Here is a 25,432-nt window from a genome sequence, read left to right as displayed (position 1 = left end):
TATCACCTTCCTCGATATCTATCTATCTATATATTCACAAGAAACCAATCTCGTTTGATGTTTGATGGAAACAGCACGTCGATTTGTCATCATACATGGCGCACGGACGACTGTGACTCGATCACTCATGGGCCCATGCATGGCATGCCCCTCAAACCATGTCACTGCCACATCAACATCAACGTTGACCCACCCCCTATGTCATCTCAACTTCCAGCACCATCCTTGTCACCATTAATTTGGGACATCAACAGTGAATTCATCCAAAGCAAAAGCCATCAACGATCACTCAAGATTACATCTCGACTATGTTCAGTCGAATCCAATCGAGTTGGATTTGAAATTGTCATCCCTGATGACATGGCATCACAAAAGAATCCATCCCTAAATTCCTGCAATGGCTTTTCTCTTGCTCCATCCAATCTTTCTATGTGTAGTTTAGTTTGCTTTCTCTTTTTTAGCTGACCAACACCTTCATATTTTCCTGTGCAGTCTTTCTCGCACTTCCAGAATCTTAATACTGTATGTACTTTTTCTCCCTCTTCACCCATGGCCTGTTGAAGACCCTCATATAATATTGAATCATATGGTGGCCCATTTCTCACTCTACAGCATGGAGTACAACTTCATTGAGATGGACATGGCAACTCCCTTCTGAGAATACAAAAGAGATGCATCCATCTGTCTGCATCACACTGCATGAAAAAAGTAGTGAACAAAATAGGTGGAAGTATCTGACCCCATTTATCCTAATCCCAACAAGGCTTAATTTGCTTTTCATTATTAGATCATGATCATCTGTCTCAGGATTACCTGTGGCAGGAAGAATATAATAGAGTGATGATTGGAGTTGTGGAAATTAAGATCTTATGATCAGCTGGAATTGTCCCAACGATGGACAGTCAAAGTGTTTGATGTGAAAGCACAGCAGTGTGGGGTTTCAGGATAGGGAATCTGGGCAAGACAGTGCATCTCATTTTCAAAGATGGTGAGTCCATTTCCTCTCGAGAAAGATCGGCCATGCAAACTGTTAGGGCTTGTCAATTTTAGATAGAAGCTGATACGGTATATTTTGGGATCCCGGACACGCCACCGCTTCCCTGATACAGGAAAGCAATCATCTATGGCCCGTGAACATCCTAACCTTGAAAGTCACCGACCGACGTCCCCAAGACGAGCCATCAATCGTCCCGGATCTCGATCGATGCCAACCAGCACCCGTTCCCGAGGGCACAGTCATCTCATCATCCAGCTTATTCTATAGAAAGCTCCCGATACTGACCCGGGACCTAATCATGTCGACTCATCAGTCACACTATATTTGTTTGCTAACAAAAACCATGATAACTTATTTGACATGAATTCTATTGATTTTTTTTATTAATATCATTGCATCTAAAAGTTTAAGTTCATCATAATTTATATTTTAATACTCTTTTTTTTTTTAACATGGAGTAACAGTCGATTTAACTTCAATTTGAACTTATAATATTTTGATGTAATATTATTAGATTTAAAAGTTTAAGATCTTCATTTTCATTCTTAACACTTTCCCCGTTACATAATTATCACATCACTCGACTCAGTGCATCTTTTGATCTAATATCATCTCAAAATTTTCATCAATTTTATTATATTTCAAGGCTTAATTCGGTAAATGAAATATGATCTTAATTTATATCTTAACAAATTCTAATTTTGAGATACCATCTGATTAATAAGAAAATGAATCATTTGATTCTTCTGATAAAGAGTACTTCCTATTACATTATACTTCCTCAGAAATTGTATGAAAAGGTAAGGATACAGTTTAGAATATATATATATATATATATATATATATATATATATATATATATATATATATATATATATATATATATATATATATATATATATATATATATATATATATATATATATATATATAGGTTTCTCCATAGTAACATTTGCTCAATTTTTCATGTTGATTTATCCTTTGCTGCTTATAACATGCAGAAATTGTCTTCTCTCTTCTCAATACCGTATCACATATCCATATTCCCAACCCTCACACACACACACAATCTCTCTCTCAAATCCTCCCCCACCTTCCTTGTGGTCTCTTCCTTTCCCTGTCACCGTGTCCTTGGCCTGGTGACTCTTCCACCCTGTATACTGCAGCAGATGTCCTGCAATGGCATGGCCTCTTCCTTCTTCCCCTCAGGCTTCATGTTCCAGCTTCAAGCTCCCTGTGAAGATGACCACCAACTGGCCAGCCCTGTCCGCTCCCTCATCCCCACCGACCTCCACCACCTCAGAGGTGATCTGCGGCGGCTGCCATTTCCAAGCTTCCGAAACCGTGGTGTTTCATCTGGTTGATTTGGTGGCGGTGCATGCAGGTGTAGCTCCGGCGACGGGGAAGAGATCGGCGTCGTTCTCAGGGGCCGAGACCTGCGAAGAAGCGAACGGCGATGACGAATTGTCCGACGACGCTTCGCTGGCCGGAGAGAAGAAGAGGAGACTCAACGTGGAGCAGGTGAGGACGCTGGAGAAGAGCTTCGAGCTGGGGAACAAGCTGGAGCCAGAGAGGAAAATGCAGCTGGCCGTGGCGCTCGGGCTGCGGCCGAGGCAGGTGGCCATCTGGTTCCAGAACAGGAGAGCGAGGTGGAAGACGAAGCAACTGGAGAAGGATTACGATGTGCTCAGGAGGCAGTTTGACGCCATTAAAGCCGAGAATGAAGCTCTGCAAGCCCACAACAAGAAACTCCAGACTGAGGTAGTCACCAGATTTCTCGTCTTCCTCTTCGTCAGTTCTTTCTCGCTCTAATAAAAATCTATACAGAGTTAGCATTGCTGCACAAGTTTTGAGGCAACGAGAAAGATGCCCGCTTGTAATTGGTAACCACAATACCGGCAATGATGTCTCTGAGAGATCTCCTGTGATTAGATTGCTTTCCTCGTCTCCTTTCTTGTACTTTACCTCTGGCAATGGTGCCCAAGAAAGAGTTGATCATCATAAGGTCTTCTACATTTCTTGATCATTTGCTCTGGCAATGATCAGAGAAAAAGCACAACAAATTGGTCTATCTCAATAGCAAGAACAACGAGAACGGCGGCAGCAGCAAACCTCAGAGCTCTGCTTTTGATCTCTTTCAGATCAAGAGATCTTCTACTGGTAATTTAAGACCGATCAAACATCACTATGATCAACTTTAGAATTATCGGTTAATCGAGAATCATATCTTGCAACCTTGTTCGAGGAAAGCTTGCGTTTAATTTTCTAGTAGAGAAAATTATGCTTTTGGTTGTGTCTCTCTCTTTCTATTTATGCGAAGATCATCAAGCACCATCGAGGAAAACCTCTGTCCTCTTTGATTGTTTGATTGATCGACGTCCTGTTGTTCTCATGCATCTTGTTTATGGCTTGAACCAAGTTGCATGTGCAGGCCTTGGCTCTCAGAGGTAGAGAAGCATCAGATCTCATCAATCTCAACAAAGAGACCGAGGGTTCTTGCAGCAACAGAAGCGAGAACAGCTCAGAGATCAACTTGGACATCTCAAGAACATCGGTCGCCGAAAGGTCCTGTCCCCCTCTCCAAATCTTGCCTTACTTCCAATCAGTTAGGCCAGCTGACCCAGACTGCCCGAAGGTCGAGAATGACGCCCCAGAAGGCAGCTTCAGCAACTTGCTGTGCAGCATCGGAGATCAATCTGCCTTCTGGCCATGGCCTGATCACCACAACTTTCATTAGCCACAACATCTGTTGGGCGAACTGTGGAAATCACTGCTGCATTTTCGTCTCTGGTTGAATTGTATTGCAAGCTTATGTTTGGAGTTCAAGTCCCTGATGTAGAAAGAAGAACACTTGAAGGAATCAATAAGGAAACAAGAGTTCTTTGATGCTTGTGCAACCTTTAAATTGCAGGAGCGTGGAACACTGTGATGAGATCAAGCCTTTGTTGCTCTTTGCATGCGCCATTAATGAATGGTATCTCTGTCTCTTTCTCTCTCTGTGTGGTGTTTGCTCAGATGTTCTGAAGAAAGTTCAGAGTAGCAACCGCTTGATGCTAAAATGCTTCAAAGCAGGCCAACTTTTTCTCTTTGTGAAGTTTGCCAACTCAGTTGCAGGTTTAGGAGAGGGAGTATAGATGCATGTAGACAACCAGTTCTGATTTGATCCTTGGCTGTCACATGGTTCATGTATTATAATGTCCACCTACCTGAAACCTTCATGAATGAAAAGAAGAAGACGCAAGAGAGAGAAACTCAATGAAAGCATCTCTCCCCAGTACTTCCCTCTCTGCCATCCACAAGAAAGAAACATGCGACTCACTGAACCCACCATCTCAAGGCTGTGTTGCTGATAAGGAAAAAGAAATCTAAGAACCTCAGGCTTGATTCAATTCTCCAATTCTTAATCTAACTTTTCTAAGGTGCAATCAAATTGCTATATCACAGTGGAGTTCATCCTGAGCTATCAGCATAATCTAATGCAGTGAAGGATCTCCCCTGGCTATCAATTGCAGGAAGAAGAAGATACTGAAATCCACAGGGCAACTTTCCTAACATGTTCAGGAACAGCTTTGGGGAAATTTATTGTGTGTAACTAAAAGATTCTGTGCACTGCAAGTGGCCTGCTAAAAGCAGACAGATCTTTTAAGCTTGCAAAAGTCTAAGAAGAGGGAAAGATGTGAAGAAGATGCAGCTCAGGAAACACATGTTTTGGTGCACCCTTCCATGAATCAGAATGGGTGGATCAGAGCACTCAGGACAAGCACAGGAATGATCCATCCCATATCATATATATTCCTTACCCTAAGGGTGATAGCATATCTGCACATGATGGGAGTCATGTTTGGAACCCCTACTATCATCTTCAGTACATGTATGTGATCTATCATTGCATTGCTTATTCAATGTATTTGTTCTCCTTTACACCTTTCACAGAGTGGTGTGAGCTTGACATTTTCTCTGTCTTGTTTCCTTTCAGACCAATGATAGCTTCCCCAAGTTCCTCTCACTAGGGAATTGAAAGATCAAAAGAGTGAGTTAGTGAGATCCTTTTCTGGATCATATCAAATCCAATAAGCTAATGGACTTACCATAATGTGTCCTTATTTCCATCTTGCACTGGTTCTTTAGGACAAGCGCACAATTTCTTTGGGGGTGAAGTTAGCCCCCCTACAGTGGAAACAAGTGAGGGCTCAAAGGGAAGCTGACGACCATACCCAACATAAGGTTTGCAATGATTGGGAGAGGACCATGGAGGGTTGTTTGAATCTTATGACAGGCAAACCATGCTGATACTGATCCAGTGATTGGCTGAAGAGTTCTGCTCCATGTGGGAGTGCAAGGACCAAGTGATTGCATGGCCAAGAAGGTTGCCACAACAATGCTCTTCTCATCATGTTTGGCTCAGAAGAAGTGGGATCTCCTGTAGGATTTTTCACAGTGGAAAGGTTGGAGGTCAAACCTTCTTTTGCCCAAAGAAAGAAAGAAGAAGAAGAAGGAAATCATAGTGGTTGGGTCAGCCATGATTGCTCCAGGTTGTAGAGTGAAACATTCATCTTGGATACACTCAGAGAGAGAGAGAGAGAGAGAGAGAGAGAGAGAGAGAGAGAGAGAGAGAGAGAGAGAGGGGGTGGGGGGAGAGGTTCTTCTTGTGAAGGTCAACTGTCAGAACAAAGGGGGAAGTGTGAAGTATCAGAAGATTTGATTTATTTTTTTTTAAAGGTAAATGATCAAAGTAAGATTCAAATTTAATATTTTGTAATAAGTTATCGAGATCTTTATCAGCTAAATTAGCTTAGATCATTGTGCATGAAGAACAGTAAAAAAGAGAATATTATCTGTATCATTAGAATCAATCTCATCTGGAGAAGGAATGATTGCTTGAAGCAAGTGGGGGGCTCCAATTCCATGCTTAGTTGACCAATGAGCAATCATGTCAAAAGTCAATAACAAGCTCAATTAATAATAATGAGGATGGTTTGTTAGCATCATCCAAAGCATAATGCACATAAATATGTAGATTAATGGGGCCTTGGATTCAACTATTTTGGTGGCATGTACATACATGTAATCTAATGCTTGTATGGGTAAGCATCATGCATGTGTTGCCAACCAGGCTTTGGCACCTTCTTCAGTAAGTGTCCTCTCCTTCTCTCTTGTGGCTGCCAATTCTATATTCTCTGTTCTTTAGGTGCATGTGAGTAGATCACCAAGTTAATAATTTCACATGAAGAAGATGACATATGATACAAGAGTTTTTGGCTTTTGACACTCAAGATCGATTACTTTTGAGATATTAAAACACTTGTGTAGTACTTCTTTTCTAATGTCATAGCTTGGATTGTTATGATATTTCAAGTCCCTTTCAAGGGAATCTCCATTCCATGGATCATAGAGTCATAAGGTGTTATGAGCTTGAACTGTAATACATTGTACAGATGATAGTGAATTATCTAATCCTTATTCTTTTTTAATGTGAGATTAAATCATGATATTACATTTAATGTTGTAAATAATATGTGATGGTTGTAGAACATGATGATTAAGAAGACTTCAGAAGCAAGCTTACTCGAGAGGTACTCAGCAGTCAATTTGCTAAGTCCTGTTGGATGAGGAGGACCTCAAGGAGTGTTGCTGTACATTATTCTTAGCACTACCAAAACTGGCACAATAAAAGGCCTTAGATCATTTAAAAGTAATTTTAATTGTAACACTCTTAAGTTTACTTCTATATCTCAAATCGGTAAAGAGTTAAAAAATAATCATTAACATGAGTTTAAAATTTAATATATTAATGATTAAAATTTAATATATTAATAATAGTTGTTCTATCAAATCATAACAAATGATACGAAACTTGACATTGACATGATAAATGGAGAAAAAAATTATCACGAACATCAAACTCAAAAATTATATTACGATAAATAAATTTAGTCACACTTCATGAACAATTGAATTGAGTTGTAGTAACTTAATAGGAGTATTATTATCAAAATATGTTTAAACATCAGTTAGTGGTTTGGTCTCACAAGAATAGATGATCAGTTAACCCCTACAAATTGGATCGTGATAAATGATATTAGAATAAATCTAGTATTTGATATTTAGTGAGGTTCAAATAGAAAAGAACTACTCATATATCATGTTAGAAGATATGCATAATATCTCGATTAGTTTCACATTAGAATTGAGCTAATATTATAAGGATATGATGGATGTATTACTATTAATTAAAGTTTAAATATTTTAAATAATAATTTTGATCAAACAAAATTAACAGTTATTTCATGAAACCATAAATAACATCAAAGTTGACTTAATATTGGGACAGATAAAAGTTCGAGTAGGAAAAAACTATTCGACAGAAGACATGAGAATTATCATCGAATATTTGATATAAATTATATTAGATCTTGACAAGGATGTCAAATCATGATAACATACTTCAAAATGAAAAACCTCATTTAGTTTACTTTAGTTATTGGATAGTCACATTTTTAAAGTTAAAGTGGAAAGACATGAAGGCATCCTAAGTTTGATACAACAAAATTAACTTATAATGACTTCACAAATGTATCACTATTAGTGTTATCCTAAGTAATTTTGGATCAGTGACTAAATTAAATAAGTTAATAAATCAGTTAATCCCTTTGAATAAGATGAAATCTTGAGAGTCACACTTCCTTCTCATTTTATACAATTGTCTAGTGTTGGTTGATTCACCCATAATCTATTTAATGGATGCAGTCATTCCATCAAAATACAGACTTAGGTGGTGGAGTACAAGGGTGCAAATTACATTGGCTTGTGCTTGTCCACCTCCTGATATTGTCTGAGAAAGGGAAGTTGGAAGAGCAGCACAGCTAGAAAGTGGCTCAAATAGTCAAGCCAGGCACCATTCAAAGATAGGAATTCCATGATCACAAAATAACCCATATTACAGGACATAGTGATTACTTTTCCTTCTTCCAATGGGACCTTTGCATCTACTGCTTTTGGATGGCTCCTGGTGTTCTGTTCCTGTAAATATCACAAAAACAACCTTTAGCAATATTGAAGGAAAATGTGCTAAAATCACATGTTTTTTGTTGTACTAAGTTTTAATATAAGATGTATTACTCCTTTCCATACTTTTTATCAATGTTACATGCAACATTTCTCTTAGATTCCCTGTTAGAAATTTGCTTAGCCTTTACTGAGAATTATATGTCAGAAAATTTGGCTGCTGATTGCAGAATCTAATTATTGATGCATTAAACCCAATGATGTCATATGACCAAGTTATCATCAAGCTACTTTTCTCAGGTCTACTTTATATTTTGACCAGTGAAAAATCTCTTTCCAAAGTGATCTCTCTTCTTTTTTTGTTTTGCCTAATTGTCTCTTTCACCTCCTTTTGTTGGCAAGTCTTTTAAACCTTCTATATTGATCATTCTTCTTCTTTCTTGTGCTAATCTTACCCTTTTTTTTTTTTTCATCTCCTCTTCATCTACTACCATAATCTTCACTTTCTCCTCTCTATTCCCTTTCTCCATTCTCTTTCTTTATCGCTTATTCCCATTCTTGGTCGTTTGTTGTCCCTCTCGTGATCATCATTGAAATGAACAATAATGTTTAAGAAATTTTTATGCAGCACTTCTTATTGATGAGATAGTACAACAGCCGACATGTCTGGGCTGATCATGGCAGGACAAAGATTGAAAGCATGAGGTTTGATGTAGTAACTTGTTTAAGTGATGGATGGTCATGGCTGATTTAACATTTAGTAGAGAGAGAGAGAGAGAGAGAGAGAGAGAGAGAGAGAGAGAGAGAGAGAGAGAGAGAGAGAATTTTTAATTTAACCTTCAAACTTTAGCAGCTAAATAACTCCAGTCAGAGGAAACAACAGGGTGATTTTCTATTAACCTTCTTTTTGGATTAAAGAATTGTCTTTGGTTGAAATTTTTGATGAATGCAGTCTCCTTAGAGATCAAATCAAGAAATTTTTTGTGTGTCCAGTACTGAACCTTCATCTTTGCTCTCCTCACTTCACTTTGGTGGCAAATTTGATGAACAACAAAAGAGAATGCTATTCTATTTGACATGACTTCCAACAGCTGGAAGAAGCTTGTGGTTTTTGGGACATCTAATTTGAATGATAACAATTGGCCTTCTTGTGTTCTCCTGCAGGAGAGGGCATTTCCTGCTTAGCATACTTGATTTGTCATCCCCGGGCATCAGCACCAACTCCTTTCAGCAACCATCTTAATCTGTGATATAGATTGTTAGCTTTCTTTCCTCTTCCCATTCACCATTCTTTTGTTCTTCTGACAGTCGTGTACAACTGATAATTAATTATTATAAGAAATTCCAGATCAAATATGATGAGGAAAGAATTGATCTCTCTTCCATAAGCTCTTCTGTGCCACCAGTTACTTTGTATACTCTTGTTGGATGTCTGCCACCACCCATGCATGAAAAGAGACATCATGGCAAGGAAAATTACAATTTGTGGTATGGAATTATTGGGTGAATACATTAGCATGTAAAGTAATGTTCTTTTGGAACCTTTAGACTAGGAGCTTTGATTGAACATGAGAAAAGAAATAAAGGTAAGAATCTGCATGATGATGATGATGATAGTGTGTGTTAAGTGCTGGAGAAGCATCACTTTCCAACTCTGATCTTTGAGCCGGTAATCTGCTACCTGAATTCAATCCCTACTGGAGTTGTCCTTTTGGAACCTTTGAGATTCTTGAGAATGTATTTACTGTATTCAATCGAATTGTTTATTTACTATAAGCACACTAAATAAAGCTAATCATTGCTTCCATGGTCGCTATATATACCCAAAGTAGAAGCTGGTCTCTGCTCTTGTTCTACTCTCTCTAGGTTTGAAGCTGTAAAGGCATCCATGGGAGACTCCAAGGAGGTGACTTGAGCTTTCTTTTCTTCTATATCTGCGCTTATTATTACTTTTCTTTTGGTTTTTATGTTGTGGATTTCGTTTCTCTTGAACTCTAAAGAGAGGGGTGATGGTGTTTGCAGGGTAAAAACAATGGCAACAGCAGTGGATGGATGGCGGTGCCGGCGTTCGGGGAGTGGGACATGAAGAACGGGGTGCCGGATTACTCCATGGACTTCACCAAGATTCGGGAGATGCGGAAGCAGAACAAGCACCCCTCCCGCGCCAGCCTCGGCAACGACGACGAGCTCCAGCTCCCCTCCAACAACAACAACAACGAGGGGGAGGCGGAGGAGGAGCCCCGCCGCCGCCGCCACCGCCATGGCTCCCCCACAGTACGTTTCCGGTTCTCCTCTTCTCTTCTACCCGTGCTCATGGGGAAGCGAGCCGTTGATGGCATCGAGGCTCTCTGGCCGCAGTGCAACGAAGGCCCCACCGGCGGGCCCGAGAACGGCAGACCATGGGCAGACGCTCGGCCGGGATCAGGCCAAATAGATGGAGACAGAGGGTGGGGTTCGGTGTCATTGACTGAGACTGACCTAAAGCAGTTGGTGCCATAAAACCATCTTCTCAAAAGATGCCATTAGCTTTAACTCTTTCTCTTGGCTTCTACAGGGGAGGAAGAAGAAGTTGATGGGCTGCTTGCGGTGCTGTACAGGTGCATGAGGACAGTCACACTCACTGCTGATGACTCAGTGTTCCTTCTCTTCGCTAACATAAATGTATGCTTTGAGAATCTTAAATCTTCAACGCCACTCTGCATCATCTACTTGGATTTAGCCAAGCTGGGAAGAACTTTAGAATGTAGCAGAGATTGATGAACACCATGAGTGTGCTGCTCTGAAACCTAATCCTATTTTGTGGTTGTGTTGCAACTTCAAATTTATTCTATGCAAGTAAAGATCGTAAGAACTGGTACATGACAGGATTAAACTCGTAGCATACGATCAACACGCTTGTGGAGTTGAGAGTCCTAGCAAGGCGGCATGTAGCGAGGTGGAGGCAGCACCTTCTCCTTTGGTCCTTCGCCATCCTTCACTATCAACACGGTGTTCATTCCCCAAATCATGTGGCGCTCGATATGGCAATGCATGAACCACACCCCTGCAACACCACAATGTCACAAACATGCTTCAGGGATGAGGCTGATGTGGTTTGGTTGTCTTCTTCATCTGTGTGAAGTCACGAGGGGGTTGGGAACTCACCAGGATTGTTGGCTGTGAATCTGACGGCCACCCATCCGTTTATGGGAACTCCGATGGTGTTCTTGAATGGTGGATCTTGCAGATTGTACCTCAGGGGATCTCTCTTCTTGTCGAAGTTCCCGTAGCCCCAGCCCACCACGTAGAAGCTGTAGCCGTGCAGGTGCATGGGATGGTTGTCCCCCATCACAAGCGACGTCCCCTGGAACACCACCTCCATCCTCGCCCCGTACTCCAAGACCCTGACTTCGGTCCCCAGCGTCGGGAGCAAGAGGCTCAGCGGCTGGTCCGTCGCCGTGAAGTTGTAGTAGTACGGCGGCATGCTCGGGAAGTTCTCGCCGAACACGCCGCCGATCCCCGCGTAGTAGGCTTCCAGTATGTCGATGGGAGGGTCCACGAAGCTGATGTTGTTGAGGCTTGCCCGCAGCCGCGTCCCGTTGGGCCCGGCGCACGACGCCTGGGGGCACTCGAGCTCGTTAATGGCGACCGCGATGAACATGTCTTGGTCGACCGTCTTGGGGACATCCACCGGGTGGGCGGCGTTCGCTGGACTACGGAGCGCGAAGGAGAAGTTGGTCGCCGCCGCGGTATCGTTGTAGTAAGGAAGGGTTGGCAGGAGGGGTTTAGTCGACTCCAAGGGGAGGTCAGAAACGTACTCGACGATGGCGGTGGTGGCGGTGGTGGGAAACGAGCCGAGGGAGAGATAGCTAAACGCCCGGCCTGCCATGTAGTAGAGTGCGTCGGGAGGCTGGTTAGCTTCCAGTAGCAAGTCCATCGTTTCCCCGGGCGTGATCATGATGTAATCCGAGGACAAAGGTTTGACGTAGTTCCCGTCAGATCCTACGACCACGACGGTATGACTGGCGACGGAGAAGAAGAGCCCGTTGCTCATCGCGGCGTTCACGACGCGGAGGAGGTAGGTCTTGCCGTGCTCCACCGGCATTCTGAAGGTTCCTGGACGAGATGTCAGAGGACAAAGCGTTTGATCTCTGCAAGACGAGAGCAAGGACCAAAGGGAATCACTTCCGACAAGTCCACACCTGCAGACGAGCAAGGGTAGAGATCGCCCGGTCGTCCATTAATGGTGAAAGCATCGGAGCTGTTGACTTCACCTCCCGTGCTAAGAGCCTCTTCCAGTATTACATTGGCGCCCCGGTTCCACCACTCCCCTGCAACGCAGCAATCAACAGAACAAACAGAACTGTGAGTAGAACAGGCGGTAATCGTCGTCTTCTCCACCATAACCGATCAGAATCTATGACGACCGAGCATGATGACGAATTCTTGGAAGGGGTGTGGGAAGGGGTAGCGCGTTCCGCGCCGGGGACGAACGACGATGGCGCCATGTACGGTGGCTCGATCGAAGTCGTTGTGCGCGTGCCACCAAACGGTTCCTTCCTCGGTGGAGAGGATTATGGTGTAGGTGAAACTGGCTCCAGGCTTAATGGGGCACTGCGTGATGAACTCAGGGCCATCTAACCATGGATTCCTTGGCTGCTTTACTCCATGCCTGCATGTTTCTTCGATCAATTGTTGTGTACAAAGGCAAACTCCCAACGAGGATTTACTTGATGATTAGCGAAAGCCGTCAGTAATCAATGGCCATACCAGTGGATGGTAACATTCTTTGATGCATGGTTGTGGACCTTCACAACAATGGTATCTCCTCTGTGAGCATACAGATTGGGTCCTGGAAACTGCCCATTGACTGTCATTATGCTCTTCGTTCTACACAGCCGAGTACGAGGAACTTCCTCCACCTACAAACAACAGCATTCCAAATCACACTCTCATTCACAGAACATGAAGCAGAGAAGAGAGTGTTTCAGAGGAGTACTCACATTGAAAACATGGGAATGAGTCTTGCCACATGCTTGAGTTGAAGCAAGACAATGTAGCAGCACCAACAGAAGACACAAGAAATCCATCTCTGCAGAGTGGAAAGACTGCTGCTCCTGTCGTAGCATTTTTATAGTGGACACAGAGATGCAGAGCTCGGATTACAGGCTGCCCTCTGATGGAGACATTGCACCTTACATGGACCTTCTTTCTTCTCTGAGTTCATTTAGGAAAGAATTGGTGACCTGAGGCATTCCACGGCCAACTCTACATTTCTGGTACCTCTGAGGGCTCATTAGGTCCTCAAATGTAAACTTTTCTTCTTCTACTATTTCTTGCTTTTAACTGTGACGGTGAGACTACACTCATATCAAAGAAATTATCTGTCATCCATTGGAAGCCTTTGTTTCGATCAAAAGGTATAACACAAAGCAGGTTGGCAATTACGAGCCATGGTTACCTGGACTTCGTATGAACTGAACAATAGAAAGGATCAGCATTAACATCTACCAATTTATCTCAATCATCTGCCACAACCACCTGATGGAGTTTTTCTCTGGCTGCATTAGCTGCTTTGTCAAATATGATTGATTCCAACAAGCATTTGGCTTTAAAGAGTAGAAAGGAGGGACTCATATTCCATGCTTTTGATTCAAAGAGGCCATCTTCGTGTTGATTTCTTCTCATGCAGGCTAGTTTTCCACCAGCCCAATTAAATCTCAAGATGGATGTGATGGTAACAAGCACTAGAGAGGCTAAAAATCTACCTTGTGTTAGTTGAGTTTGGGCTGCATTGACTTCTTACTCTCTTGGCAAGCAGCTAAGAAAGCAAAAACAGGCTGGATGAAGAAGATGACCTCTTTACTCTCTTCACAGTGACAGTCACTAAAGAATCCCCCATTCCTTTTTAAGTCAGCTCTCAACCCCCACCATTACAGCAAAATGTTCATCATTTAATTCACCAGCTACTCCCAGGAAAAACTGGGGGTGAGATCATTATTTGCATCTATTCTTGTTATAGAGGTACAGAAGAATAAGAGAACATTGAAAGGTTGATATGTTGTACTTATCTAACAAAAGATGCATGCAATCTTCACATAAGATCCCTTCAGCATTAAGGATTTGTTTGTATCCAGACCTCTTTATTCAATGACATGTTAATAACTACCAAGATCTCTGATCATAGCCCCATTTTTCCTCAATAGATTTTGCAAGACTCATTGTGTCACTGAGGGAGAGGAGTAGAATACCCAAGTACTCTTCCTACTTAAGTTTCTAATCTAAATTCGTCTAAGTAGTTTGAATTTGATTAGGACATCTTCTAAGTAATTAGAATCTAATTAGAATTCCTAAAATACTTACCAACCATAACACGTTGGATGTAATCTGGTCATTGTCCATTATCTGAAAGCAATATCAGAACAGTGCCTCATTAAATACTACAAGGATGAGTTGCAGAAGGTAGAATAGCTGCATCTTTAAGCTTTAGACCGTAGAAAACTCATTGAGCTTGGTATCGTATCCTCCGTCTCCGGTTCCAGGGCTGCAACTGATGCTAAGGAATATGAACTACGCCTCTTAAATGGCACAATTTGGTAGCACGCTCCTAGCTAGCCGTCCACAGCCACATCAGCACCAACAAAAAGTTTCGAAGTCGATGTGGCAGACCACATCAGTATGACACCACCCTGCAAAGAGTAGAACGACATCGCTCGGGTGTGATAGTAGTACCGTTTGAGTACAACATTGTCCCGCAAAGAGTGGAACAATGCCACCCCACAAAGAGTGGAACGGTGTCGCTTGGGTGCGACGGCGGCACCGCTCTTGTACAACGCCATCCCGTAAAGAGTGGAACGGCGTTGCTCGAGTACAACTCCACCCCGTGAAGACAAGGACAACATCGCTCGGGTGCGACGCCGTGTAAGACAACTGGTGTCAGCACGAAAAATATGGATTCATCACTTAAGAGGTCGGTGACCATTAAGAGGCTGGGGGCAGCCAACCCCTGTGGGAGGCATAAAAACCTATCGCTTGGTCAATACAAAGGAAAGTTTTTTTTCCACTCAAGCATTCTACTCTCACTCATTCAATTGAAAGCCGATTTAAACTTATGAGGAGTCGAGTTGGGAAATCTCCTTCCCGACCTCGATTTTCCGACCCGACACTCGAGTGACAACGTGGGAGACCCTACGCGTCAAGGGCTCCGAGACAAAAGGGCTGCACCGAATATGGAATGATCGATGCTAGCTTCTGAGACCCGAGCTCTAGACCATGCAACCTTGCGCATCTGAGATCGATCATGCTGACTCCCCAACAACGGCATAAAGAGATACGAACAGCCTCCATTCTCCATCTTGTCAATCTATAACCAAATTTGTGCACATTGAAGCTGGTAATTGATGCATTAACAAGTAAGAGAGTGTTGGGATTGATCAAGGGAACTCAGAATTTTATGACTGGGTTAATGTGTACTGGTTTTTGGATTCATAAGGACCCAAAATAATCACTAATTTCACTCCTTTATAAAGAAGTTTCAGTATATTTCTATCATCTGAATCATCCATTAGAAATTTCTTATTTTTCACTTTCTCACACTTAAAAGAGATTTCTCATACATTCACTCCGGGAGGTGGTGACGGTCGCCGGCCAGGAGGACGGCTCACTGCAGGCCTCGGTGGCCATCTCCATGGGTCGGACGGAGGACTTTGTGATAGAAATAATAGAAGATAAGAACAATAATTGAAGAAGCTTTATTGTAGAAATGAAATAGCTTTAGCTTGAATCTATTAACATGTTCCCTCTCCTATTTATACAAATTAGGAGGAATGATTTCCCTAACAGAATAGAGGATTTTCCTCAACAGAATAGAGAAATTTCCTCATATAGTTAGGAAAATCTTATCTTCTATCATGCCCCCGCAAGATGGTGCTACCAATCTTGGATCGATGCAAAGAATTGTTTACAAGCGAGAGGCTTCATGAGTAAGATAAGTGTAGATCGCTGCTGCTACTACTGTGATTGTTGTTGCTGTGATGGCACAGGCGTTCCCTTCATTCTCCTTAAGTCTGCCGAATGTTGACAGATCAGCGAAGACTACCGCGGTGAGGAAGATGAGGATTGACCACGGAGCCTCTTAGGAATGCAACGGCGTTGGTCGTTGGCCGAAGGGTGAAGCTTCACTTTTCTCAGCGACGTTGGTTGCTGGCCGAAGGCAAGAGCGAAGCTTCGCTTTTCTCAACGACGTTGGTCGTGGTTGCGATTACGACGGCTGCGATAGTAGAGAAGAAATCTACAGCAATGTTGCAGTGATGTTACTACAGCAAAGGAGGAAACTGCAACAGAGGAGGAAGAAAGGTGGGGCAGTGCTGATGAGCAGCACTAGAGATGCCGTAGCGGAAGGGAACGGACGTTGGCGTAGAGTAGCAACACCAATGATGAATTGGCAGCGAGAAGAGAGTAAGGATTTTCCTCAACAGAATAGAGAAATTTCCTCATATAATTAAGAAAATATTATAATAAGAGGGTAATCGCATGTGGTGGGGTCAAAAAGCAGTTTAGCTTCATTCCCTCACTTTTTTCTACACCCACAATCATATTTGTGAGACGATATCCAAATCTGTAATTGCATTATCATCAATTTTCTCATAGTAAATAGAATAAAATAAAATAATGATAAAAAAACAAAGAGAAGCAAATATACGATTTTGTCTCAGAAAAGTGTCCTAAACAAAAAAAAAGAGTTTATCATCGCACTACAAGAATACCTCAATCCTCATAAATGGAACTTCTCGTATGTACTATGTATGGGGGATGAAGCATGTGGATAAGACGGGTCGGATCGACTCTTATTTGATGGAAGTCAGGCCGATCCTCTTCGACTGGGCTCGGCCGTCCTGACCCGATCCAATAGCAGTGGCGTGTTGCGGATAAGATAAGGCAGCTGAACGCAGTCACGCACAGCCGAAAGCTCAAGTATTAACAAGAATGCCCCAATCCCCGCGTCCACTTCTCCTTCTCCTTCCACGTCTCGTCTCTCTCTTACCATGAAGACTCTTCTACTCTCTCCTCTCCCTAGCCCCCCTTTCGCTCCGCCCAAAACCACACATGCTCCCCTCTCCCCCTCTCCTCACGCCCTCTCATCCTCCGCCGTGACCCCCTCCTCCCCCTCCACTGCCGTCGTCATCGGCGCCGGCCTCTCCGGCCTCGCTGCCGCCACCCACCTCGCCTCCGCCTCCGTCCCGTTCGTGCTCCTCGAGGCCTCCGACGCTGTCGGCGGCCGCGTCCGCACTGACTCCCTCAACGGCTTCCTCCTCGACCGCGGCTTCCAAATCTTCCTCACTGCCTATCCCGAGGCCCGCCGGCTGCTCCATTACCCCTCGCTCCGCCTCCGCCAATTCTACCCCGGCGCCCTTGTCTTCCACGACGGCCGCCTCCACCGCGTCGCCGACCCTTTCCGCCTCCCCCTCTCAGGCCTCGCTTCCCTCCTCAACCCTATCGGTTCCATCCCTGACAAGCTCCTCGTCGGCGTTGCCCGCCTCGCTGCTGCCTCTCGCACCGACGCCGATCTCCTCTCCGCCCCGGAGACCACCATCGCCCAACGCCTCGGTGCTGCCGGCTTCTCCCCCTCCATCGTCGAGCGCTTCCTCCGCCCTTTCCTCGCCGGCATCTTCTTCGATCCGGACCTCGCCACCTCCTCCCGCCTCTTCGACTTCATCTTCAAGTGCCTCGCCCTCGGCGACAACACCCTCCCCTCCGCCGGCATTGGCGCCATTCCAGAGCAGCTTGCAGCCCGGCTTCCCCCAGGGTCGCTCCGCCTCCGATCCCGGGTAGCCGCCGTCGATCCGGGCGGCGAGTCCGTGACGCTCGAGTGCGGCGAAGTGGTCTCCGCCGACCTGGGAGTGATCGTAGCCGTCGAACAGCCGGAGGCAGAGAGGCTTGTGGCCCAATTCCTGCCGCCCAGGAAGGACAAAACCGGTGCGATTCGGAGCACGGTTTGCCTCTATTTCTCGGCCGACCGGGCGCCGGTCACGGAGCCGATCCTGATCCTGAACGGCTCCGGCGAGGGAATCGTGAACAACATGTTCTTCGCGAGCAACGTGGTGCCGTCGTACGCGCCGGAAGGGAAGACGCTGGTGTCAGTGTCGCTGGTGGGGGCGTTCCCGGAGCGGTCAGACGACGAACTGGCGGCGGAGGTGGTGCGCGAGCTGGCTGGGTGGTTCAGGCCGCAGGATGTCGGCGCGTGGAGGCACCTGCGGACGTACCGGATCGGGTTCGCGCAGCCTGACCAAACGCCGCCGACGAACCTGACAGCACGGGAGCCGAGGGTCGGGGCGGGGCTGTATCTCTGCGGCGACCACTGGAGCTCCGCCACCTTCGACGGGGCGCTGGTGTCCGGGCGGAAGGCTGCGGAGGCGCTCCTCAGAGACCGCGGCATGGTGCAGGCGTGACCGCCGGGCCTCCATTTATCCGTTCTATTTGATTCGTTTCCGTATAAATTGATCGTTCAGATGTATGTATGAATACGTGTTTACGTACATGAGCTCTTTCTTTTGCCGCCGAGAATGCAATGTCGGCAAGTGCTTGATGGAAGAATTTTTTGTAGCACAATTTACCGACATCACAATTAGAACCAGCAGCGGATTTCTCGAGTTATATGAATTTACATTTATTTATTCTACAGTATTTTATTGTAGTTAATCCCATCAGCTAATAACTATTAGAATATCAGGGGTATTTCAGATATTCTATATTTTTACATTTATTAAATATTGATTTAACATTAAAATCATTTGAATACACACACACACACACACACACAATATATATATATATATATATATATATATATATATATATATATATATATATATATATATATATATATATATATATATATATATATCTTAAATCACGGCCTTAGACGTGTCTGTGGAAAGCTGGTTGAGCAAGTATAGCTTATAATCCGACCCATCAATACGCCCTTAGCTGGGTTTTTCCTGGAGGCCAAACCGGTCGACATTTCGAACCGTCGAACCAAACTTCTCCGCTGTTCCATTAAATTTGAATGCTGCATTTCGAGCCTCAAGCAGCCATAGATGGGCTCGATGAAGTAAGTAGTTGAAGGCGGCCAATGGCTTCTGACGGCAGTGGCGCCACTCGAACTCTTTTGCCGGGACGTGGGGGGGGTTTGGTGTTTCCGGTGGCGCTGCCCCTGGAAGTGGGTAAGTTCAGCATTTCCGGTCTTTTATTTCTGTATCTGTTATTGGCAATTTGTCAGATTCAGGTTTAGGGTTAGGGTTAGGAGTAGCGTTTGAGTGAGAATTACTTTTCAGGAAAATTTAGTGCTAGAGCAGGTGAAGGGAGGTGTGAATGAGAAGTTAGGATTTGGAAATGGTGTTTACAGGTATTACTGGCTGCTCTGTTAACATATCAAAAAGAAATAAAGAACATAACCATATAAGGTGGATTAAATGTTCTCAGAAAAGACCAACAAATGCACCAGCTGAACCAAATGAGTAATTATAGACATGTAGTGCCGCGAGACAGATTACAAGCTTAAGATAGTCTTTTAAAATCTTAATAAAAACATGTTTGAGCATCTTTAGATTCAATAGTATTACCCTCAACAAAGCTTAATAGCAGAGAACTTTTCATGTAGTTGACCCCAAAAATATGCAAATTATAGCTGGTTTTTGGTTAGATATCACAATATCGATGATGGTGGTGGATGTCAGGATCACAAGCGTGGTTGATTCTACTTGAAACTTTTCAATTATTTGCCACCTGCTTCGTTGATGTGAAAGCCGCAACAAAAATTTCTTAGTTCCTCGAAAATTAGAAGTCATTAGTGTATTGGGAGAAGCAAACATTCTCTAGAATATTCCTTAAACGTGAGGAGTTCACAAAAGTCAAGAACATAGCAAAAGAAGAACTCGGCCGATATGAGATTGATATATGGTACTTCTCTCCCTTTTCTCCAGAGTACAGAGACTCTTGAAACCCATATTTCTGTGAATTTCGCCACAATTTCATGAAGCACAAAGAACATATAGAGGATACGATAAGCTGTATCCGAATTTCAAGTACTTGCTAGCTTTAAGAAAGTGGCATGGACACTTTTTAATTGTAATTGAATTTTGTGACCATTCATTAATATTGTTTTCCCTGTAAATTGTCTGTTAATATGGAGTATCTATAGACTTATTATGCTGCAGTTTTTTTTTTTTCTCAATTCCTTCAAAGAACTTGGGTTGCCTAGCTGATTTGAAACGTGCACACCTACTGGATTATGTTAAGCTATTTGTACATGATATGATTTATTTTCTTCTAGACATGGCTTGTTATGAATTATACCTATGATATTAGTCTCACTGGCAAACCATAACATGATATGAATCGTCGCTATGACATTATTTTGAAGCTGCAGTTGTACCTGATTTAGTATCTCATCTAGTTTTCAGTTGCCACTTAACTTTGTAGTCCTGAACAATTTCTGGAGGCCAGAATAATCAAATTTTTTGCATGTTGAACCCTGTAATTTGTTAGTTATGCCTCTTCTTAATGCTGCTTTTTTTTTTTTTCTGTGTTATTGTTCAAAGGATGTTGGCTTCTCACAAATGCTACCTCTTGCTTGGCGGAGAAAATGTGACCTTGAGCATCCTCCAGGTTGCAAGATCCACAGAAGTGGAACCCTTTCTACGTTGGAGGTGAGCTTGTTTTCGTCGAATGTGCATTTCTTTTCCTTCATCAACCCTGCAGCAGTAACTGTGTATGTTTTCCCTTGCTGATGAGTAATATTGGATTCATGTCAAGGTTTTTGAATTTGTTCATCTTTGAAGCTTCTTATCTTTTTAGATTTATGCAGTAATAGGACCTTTTTCTTAGTCAATCCAGTCTGGTTGTTTCTGGGAGTCCTGCAAACACATTTTTTCATCACATGTTCTTGTTAAATTATTTTGGTTTTGTTGTCCCATTGTCTTCTTCCTGGTGCTGCATGTTTTTACTTTCTTGTATTGAAGTTGGATATCTACGTAGGTCATTCAGTTTGCTTTGATCTATTTCTTTTCAAGGCACATAATAAAATTTGGATATCCAGAGCAGCCACTTTCTGATATTGGACTGTTAAGCTATACAGAGGATTATTTGCCTTGACAGCATCTCTATCAAGGTGAGCTTCCCTGTGCATCCTGTTCTTCTCCAGCGTCAGATGTTTTCGTACTTCCATCTGTTCATCTGTTCAGCTTCCTCTCTTTCTCCGTTCATCACCGCTTGTGTTTTCTATGTTGAAGGTTCTCTCTGCAAGTTGAGTCCACCTTGGTGTACATGTTCGACCTCGTGGTGCCTGGGTGATTTAGCACGTTGGGACAAGAAGACGAGCAGTGCTCGAGTAGTCACGGAACAGCGCGTGCATCAGGTGATTGGCCCACCATGCCCACCAATATCTCTCTCATTGGTCGACAGCCAGAGAGCTCCGCGGTTGAAGCGGCTCACTGCTGGGCTCGCCAGAAATATGTACGCTTCGGAGGTCCCACCCAATTCGCCAATGGGAAAGGGAGACGCAAGGACGCGTCCTCGCATCCAGGTGGGGCTCCATAAGGTTAATGTTACCTGATTCATCGTTTGTCTAGATTATAGTTCATATAATCTGCGCAGGGCATTATATCGTGGATTTCAGCAACCATTTGAATGAACTCTACACGATTTGCCATCGAGCCTTCGTAGATAAGATAGTAATTGATGAGTCAGCACAGCTTGGTTCACGGGTCGATGTCTGGAGTCTTCGATCGTCTTAGCTAGTTGCCGATGTCGGGAAGCTGGTTTGTGGCTCTTGTTCGAGACGTTGGTTGATGGCTCTTCGTCGGGATGTTGGTCGGTGCGTCGGGGGGAGGCGATCTCTCTTGATCGAGATGATCTTGCTTTGGGGATGACTGCTCTCCTGCACAGAAGGCCCCGTCGGGTGGTTATCGACTGTGGCCCCTCGACGAGTAAGTTAGTGTGGGGTTCTGCTTTATGCTCATTTTTGCCTCTTGGGCCGGATGTCGGTCAGGGGCTTTTATACTACTATATGAGAGTCGGTCGTACGCGGGTTTGGCGTGGTGGTCGATCCTCGAAGGGTGAGATGGTACCTTTGTGCGGTCGCCATCTCGGGACGTGCGGAATAGCGCCATGCGGCGCCGTCCCAGGCTTACCGGGACGGGACATACTGAGCGGCATCTTAGTACGGTTACTAGCTCGACATGTGGGGGTGCTTCTCTTGTTGACTTGGTTGTAGCATGGCGTGGCATTGATTGTGACGTGGCATGAGCCCAAAATATACCTTATCACTTCTCCCCCCTTATCGAGGCGTGCCATGGGGTCCTTGAGGGGGCGAGAGGCGCGCCTGGGTTGGAATGCCACGGTTGCATTGATTGCTCGCGGGGGAAGCTAGATTGGCTTGTCATGAGGTAGTTCGAGGGAGGCGCCCTGTGCTTTGGGAATGATTTTGTGCTGTCGGTCGGGTGACTAGGCCCATGCAGGATGATGCTGGCGAGTCGTTGGTCAGGAGACCGGTCTGTGTGAGCTGGGAGGAGATGGCTTGTTGGCCGAGTAATTGATCTCGGATTTAGGATTGTGGTTGGCGAGTCGTAAGTCGGGAACCGATCTGGAGAGACTCGGGCAAGGATTGGACCTGTGGGCCGAGTGACTGATCTCGGATTTAGGATTGTGGTGGGTGAGTCACAAGTCGGGAACCGATCTGGAGCAACTCGGGCAAGGATTGGACCTGTGAGCTGAGTGACTGATCTCGGATTTAGGATTGTGGCGGGCGAGTTGCAAGTCGGGAACTGATCTGGAGCGACTCGGGCAAAGATTGGACCCGTGGGCCGAGTGACTGATCTCGAGCTCAGGTTTGGTGCCGGCGAGTCGCAAGTCGGGAACCGATCTAGAGCGACCCGGGCAAGGATTGGACCTATGGGCCGAGTGACTGATCTCGGGCCAGGTTTGGTGCCGGTGAGTTACAAGTTGGGAACCAATCTTTAGCGACCCGGGCAAGGACTAGACCTGTGGGCCGAGTGACTGATCTCAAGCTTAGGTTTGGTGCCAGCGAATCGCAAGTCGGGAACCGATCTGGAGTGACCCAGGCAAGGATTGGACTTGTGGGCCAAGTGACTGATCTTGAGCTCAGGTTTGGTGCCGGCGAGTTGCAAGTCGGGAACCGATCTGGAGTGACCCGGGCAAGGATTGGTCTTGTGGGCCGAGTGATTGATGAGTCAACATGTATTGGTGAACAGATGCACCATGGCTGATGAGTCAGCACGGCTTGGTTCACGGGTCAATGTCGGGAGTCTTCGGTCGTCTGAGCTGGTTGCCGAGGTCGGAAAGATGGTTGGTGGATCTTGTTCGAGACGTTGGTTGATGGCTCTCCACCAGGATGCTGGTCGATGCGTCGGGGGGAGGCGATCTCTCTTGATCGAGATGATCTTGCTTTGGGGATGACCGCTCTCCTGCACAGAAGGCCCCGTCGGGTGGTTACTGACTGTGGCCCCTCGACGAGTAAGTCAGTGTGGGGTTCTGCTTTCTGTTCCTCTTTGCCTCCTGGGGTTCCTTGAGATTGCGCCTGAGGTGACCTCTTCGGATCAGGTCCTCGATTTGATTCTGGAGGTCGTCGTAGTCTTCCGTGTCATGGTAGTAGTCTCGGTGGAACCTGCAATATTTGGACCGGTCTTTATGAGTAGCTTTCATGGGGTTAGGCTATCGTAAGAGGCCCTTCTCCCGGATTTAGAGAAAGATCTCGGTATGAGATACGTTCAGAGGGAGAGGCGGGGGCCTTGGGAGCAGCAACTCTTGTTTGTCGGGCCTTCGACGGGGTTGCACCAGGGCTGTTGAGGTCATTCCTCGGGATTGTTCCACCCTTGGCCTCTTTTCGTCCATGCGCTTTCCCGCCACAGGAGCTTCAGCGGCGATGTACTGGTTGGCACGCTGGAGCATCTCGGGGATGGTTGATGGCGGCTTCTCGATCAACGACCAGAAGAACCTTGAAGGCTTCAAACCCATCAGAAACGCCTGTATGTTTAAAGAAGGATGAGCGTCCGGGAATCCCCGGATTTCAGTAGCGAAACGTGCCACAAATTGAGAGAGCGACTTGTCTTCGCGCTGGGATAATCCGAGCAAGGTAGCCATGGAAGGCCTGGGTCGCACGCTGGCGAGGAAATTTTGCTCGAACTCCCTAGCGAGCTGGTCGAAAGATAAGACTGAGGACAGGCGTAGCCGGCTGAACCACGCTCATGTCGGTCCCCTGAAGGTGGTCGGGAATGCCTGACACATCAGTGCATCGGAGGTGCCATAAAGGGCCATCTGAGCCCGAAACACGACGACGTGCTCTGCAGGATCGGAGCCGCCGTCGTACGTCTCCAATGTCGCCAGCCTGAAGTTGACGGGTATAGGCTTATCCTGTATTTCTTGAGTAAAAGAGGATCCGCCCGAGCTGGCTTCGCCCGACTCGCCCTGCGACTTCTGGAACTCACACTGGAACTCGTCTAGGGGTTGGTTGACCTAGGACAACTGGATCCTGAATGAGTCATCCGCCAAGTCGGATGATATGGTGTCAGGCTCGGAGTGGGGCAGAGTGATTCGGCAGGGTGCGGGTATGCTCTGCTCGGGCGGACCTCTCGGGTCCATCGTATGCTTTCGGGCTTCTCCCGTCCCAACTTGCTCCCTGCTCGGCCTTTGCCGTGTCGAGTCGGTCGAGGGAGCCGCTAGCCGCATGATCTGGGGAATGAGTGGGACGATCGTCTGCATCATCCCCACCATTGCCTGTACTTGCTTGGTCAGGTTGAGGAACGCCTCAAGCGACATGGCCGAGGGTCTCGTGGTAAGTCCGAGAGGCGATAGCCCTGGGTCGTTGAACATGCGCCAATAGCGATCTAGCGTCGAGGCCGGGATCCCCCCGTCTATGAGGACGGGGAGGGGCTGATCTCCGGGTCTGACAGAGGGGTGGTCGGCCGGTGGTTCTCCCTCGGGGAGAGTTCCCGCGAGATGGTCCTACGACATGGCCCTCATTCTAGCGCCAAAAATGTTGGTGAACAGATGCACCGTGGCTGATGAGTCAGCACGGCTTGGTTCACGGGTCGATGTCGAGAGTCTTCGGTCGTCTGAGCTGGTTGCCGAGGTCGGGAAGCTGGTTGGTGGCTCTTGTTCGAGACGTTGGTTGATGGCTCTCCGTCGGGATGCTGGTCGGTGCGTTAGGGGGAGGCGTTCTCTCTTGATCGAGATGATCTTGCTTTGGGGATGATCGCTCTCCTGCACATAAGGCCCCGTCGGGTGGTTACTGACTGTGGCCCCTCGACGAGTAAGTCAGTGTGGGGTTCTGCTTTCTGCTCCTTTTTGCCTCTTGGGCCGGATGCCGACCAGGGGCTTTTATACTACTGTACGAGAGTCGGTCGTATGCGAGTTTGGCGTGGTGGCCGATCCTCG

The 25,432-nt window shown here is 45.5% G+C and overlaps 4 protein-coding genes across 5 annotated transcripts; 3 read left to right on the top strand and 1 right to left on the bottom strand.

Annotated features, from left to right (window-relative positions):
- Nucleotides 1-1,971: 1,971 nt before the first annotated feature.
- Nucleotides 1,972-3,883, top strand: LOC135584780 (homeobox-leucine zipper protein HOX21-like). Of its 2 annotated transcripts, none has more exons than XM_065135376.1 (3): nt 1,972-2,302; nt 2,382-2,758; nt 3,417-3,883. In XM_065135376.1, the coding sequence occupies exons 1-3, from the start codon at nt 1,993-1,995 to the stop codon at nt 3,732-3,734; spliced, it is 1,005 nt and encodes a 334-aa protein (XP_064991448.1). In that variant the 5' UTR covers nt 1,972-1,992; the 3' UTR covers nt 3,735-3,883. The 2 variants fall into 2 exon arrangements, with proteins under 2 accessions (XP_064991448.1, XP_064991452.1); XM_065135380.1 differs by having other exon boundaries at nt 2,020-2,302; nt 3,429-3,883.
- A 5,987-nt stretch (nt 3,884-9,870) lies between these two features.
- On the top strand, nt 9,871-10,710 carry LOC135628607 (uncharacterized). Its single transcript, XM_065135364.1, has 3 exons — nt 9,871-9,908; nt 10,025-10,276; nt 10,557-10,710. The coding sequence occupies exons 1-3, from the start codon at nt 9,891-9,893 to the stop codon at nt 10,605-10,607; spliced, it is 321 nt and encodes a 106-aa protein (XP_064991436.1). The 5' UTR covers nt 9,871-9,890; the 3' UTR covers nt 10,608-10,710.
- A 105-nt stretch (nt 10,711-10,815) lies between these two features.
- Nucleotides 10,816-13,071, bottom strand: LOC103979600 (laccase-15-like). The gene is made up of 6 exons (XM_009395772.3): nt 12,985-13,071; nt 12,752-12,903; nt 12,409-12,653; nt 12,184-12,312; nt 11,147-12,097; nt 10,816-11,045 (listed from the first exon to the last, which is right to left on the bottom strand). The coding sequence occupies exons 1-6, from the start codon at nt 13,069-13,071 to the stop codon at nt 10,915-10,917; spliced, it is 1,695 nt and encodes a 564-aa protein (XP_009394047.2). The 3' UTR covers nt 10,816-10,914.
- A 3,883-nt stretch (nt 13,072-16,954) lies between these two features.
- On the top strand, nt 16,955-18,630 carry LOC103979196 (15-cis-phytoene desaturase, chloroplastic/chromoplastic). The gene has a single exon (XM_009395260.3). It carries the CDS (start codon nt 17,026-17,028, stop codon nt 18,427-18,429), a length of 1,404 nt encoding a protein of 467 aa, XP_009393535.2. The 5' UTR covers nt 16,955-17,025; the 3' UTR covers nt 18,430-18,630.
- Nucleotides 18,631-25,432: the final 6,802 nt, after the last annotated feature.

Source organism: Musa acuminata, chromosome BXJ1-3, assembly GCF_036884655.1.
Source record: "Musa acuminata AAA Group cultivar baxijiao chromosome BXJ1-3, Cavendish_Baxijiao_AAA, whole genome shotgun sequence".
NCBI lineage: Eukaryota > Viridiplantae > Streptophyta > Magnoliopsida > Zingiberales > Musaceae > Musa > Musa acuminata.
The sequence above is the reverse complement of the archived record's forward strand: the minus strand, read 5'-3'. Positions and strand labels throughout refer to the sequence as shown.

Coding starts and splice junctions, on each gene's coding strand:
- LOC135628607 (XM_065135364.1), top strand. Junction 10,277..10,556: donor ACCGCCATGGCTCCCCCACA/GTACGTTTCCGG, acceptor TGGCTTCTACAG/GGGAGGAAGAAGAAGTTGAT.
- LOC103979600 (XM_009395772.3), bottom strand. CDS start 13,071: ATGGATTTCTTGTGTCTTCTGTTGGTGCTGCTACATTGTCTTGCTTCA. Junction 12,654..12,751: donor AAGAATGTTACCATCCACTG/GTATGGCCATTG, acceptor AGAAACATGCAG/GCATGGAGTAAAGCAGCCAA. Junction 11,046..11,146: donor ATTCACAGCCAACAATCCTG/GTGAGTTCCCAA, acceptor GTGGTGTTGCAG/GGGTGTGGTTCATGCATTGC.
- LOC103979196 (XM_009395260.3), top strand. CDS start 17,026: ATGAAGACTCTTCTACTCTCTCCTCTCCCTAGCCCCCCTTTCGCTCCG.
- LOC135584780 (XM_065135376.1), top strand. CDS start 1,993: ATGCAGAAATTGTCTTCTCTCTTCTCAATACCGTATCACATATCCATA. Junction 2,303..2,381: donor CGACCTCCACCACCTCAGAG/GTGATCTGCGGC, acceptor CGGTGCATGCAG/GTGTAGCTCCGGCGACGGGG. Junction 2,759..3,416: donor ACAAGAAACTCCAGACTGAG/GTAGTCACCAGA, acceptor GCTTGAACCAAG/TTGCATGTGCAGGCCTTGGC.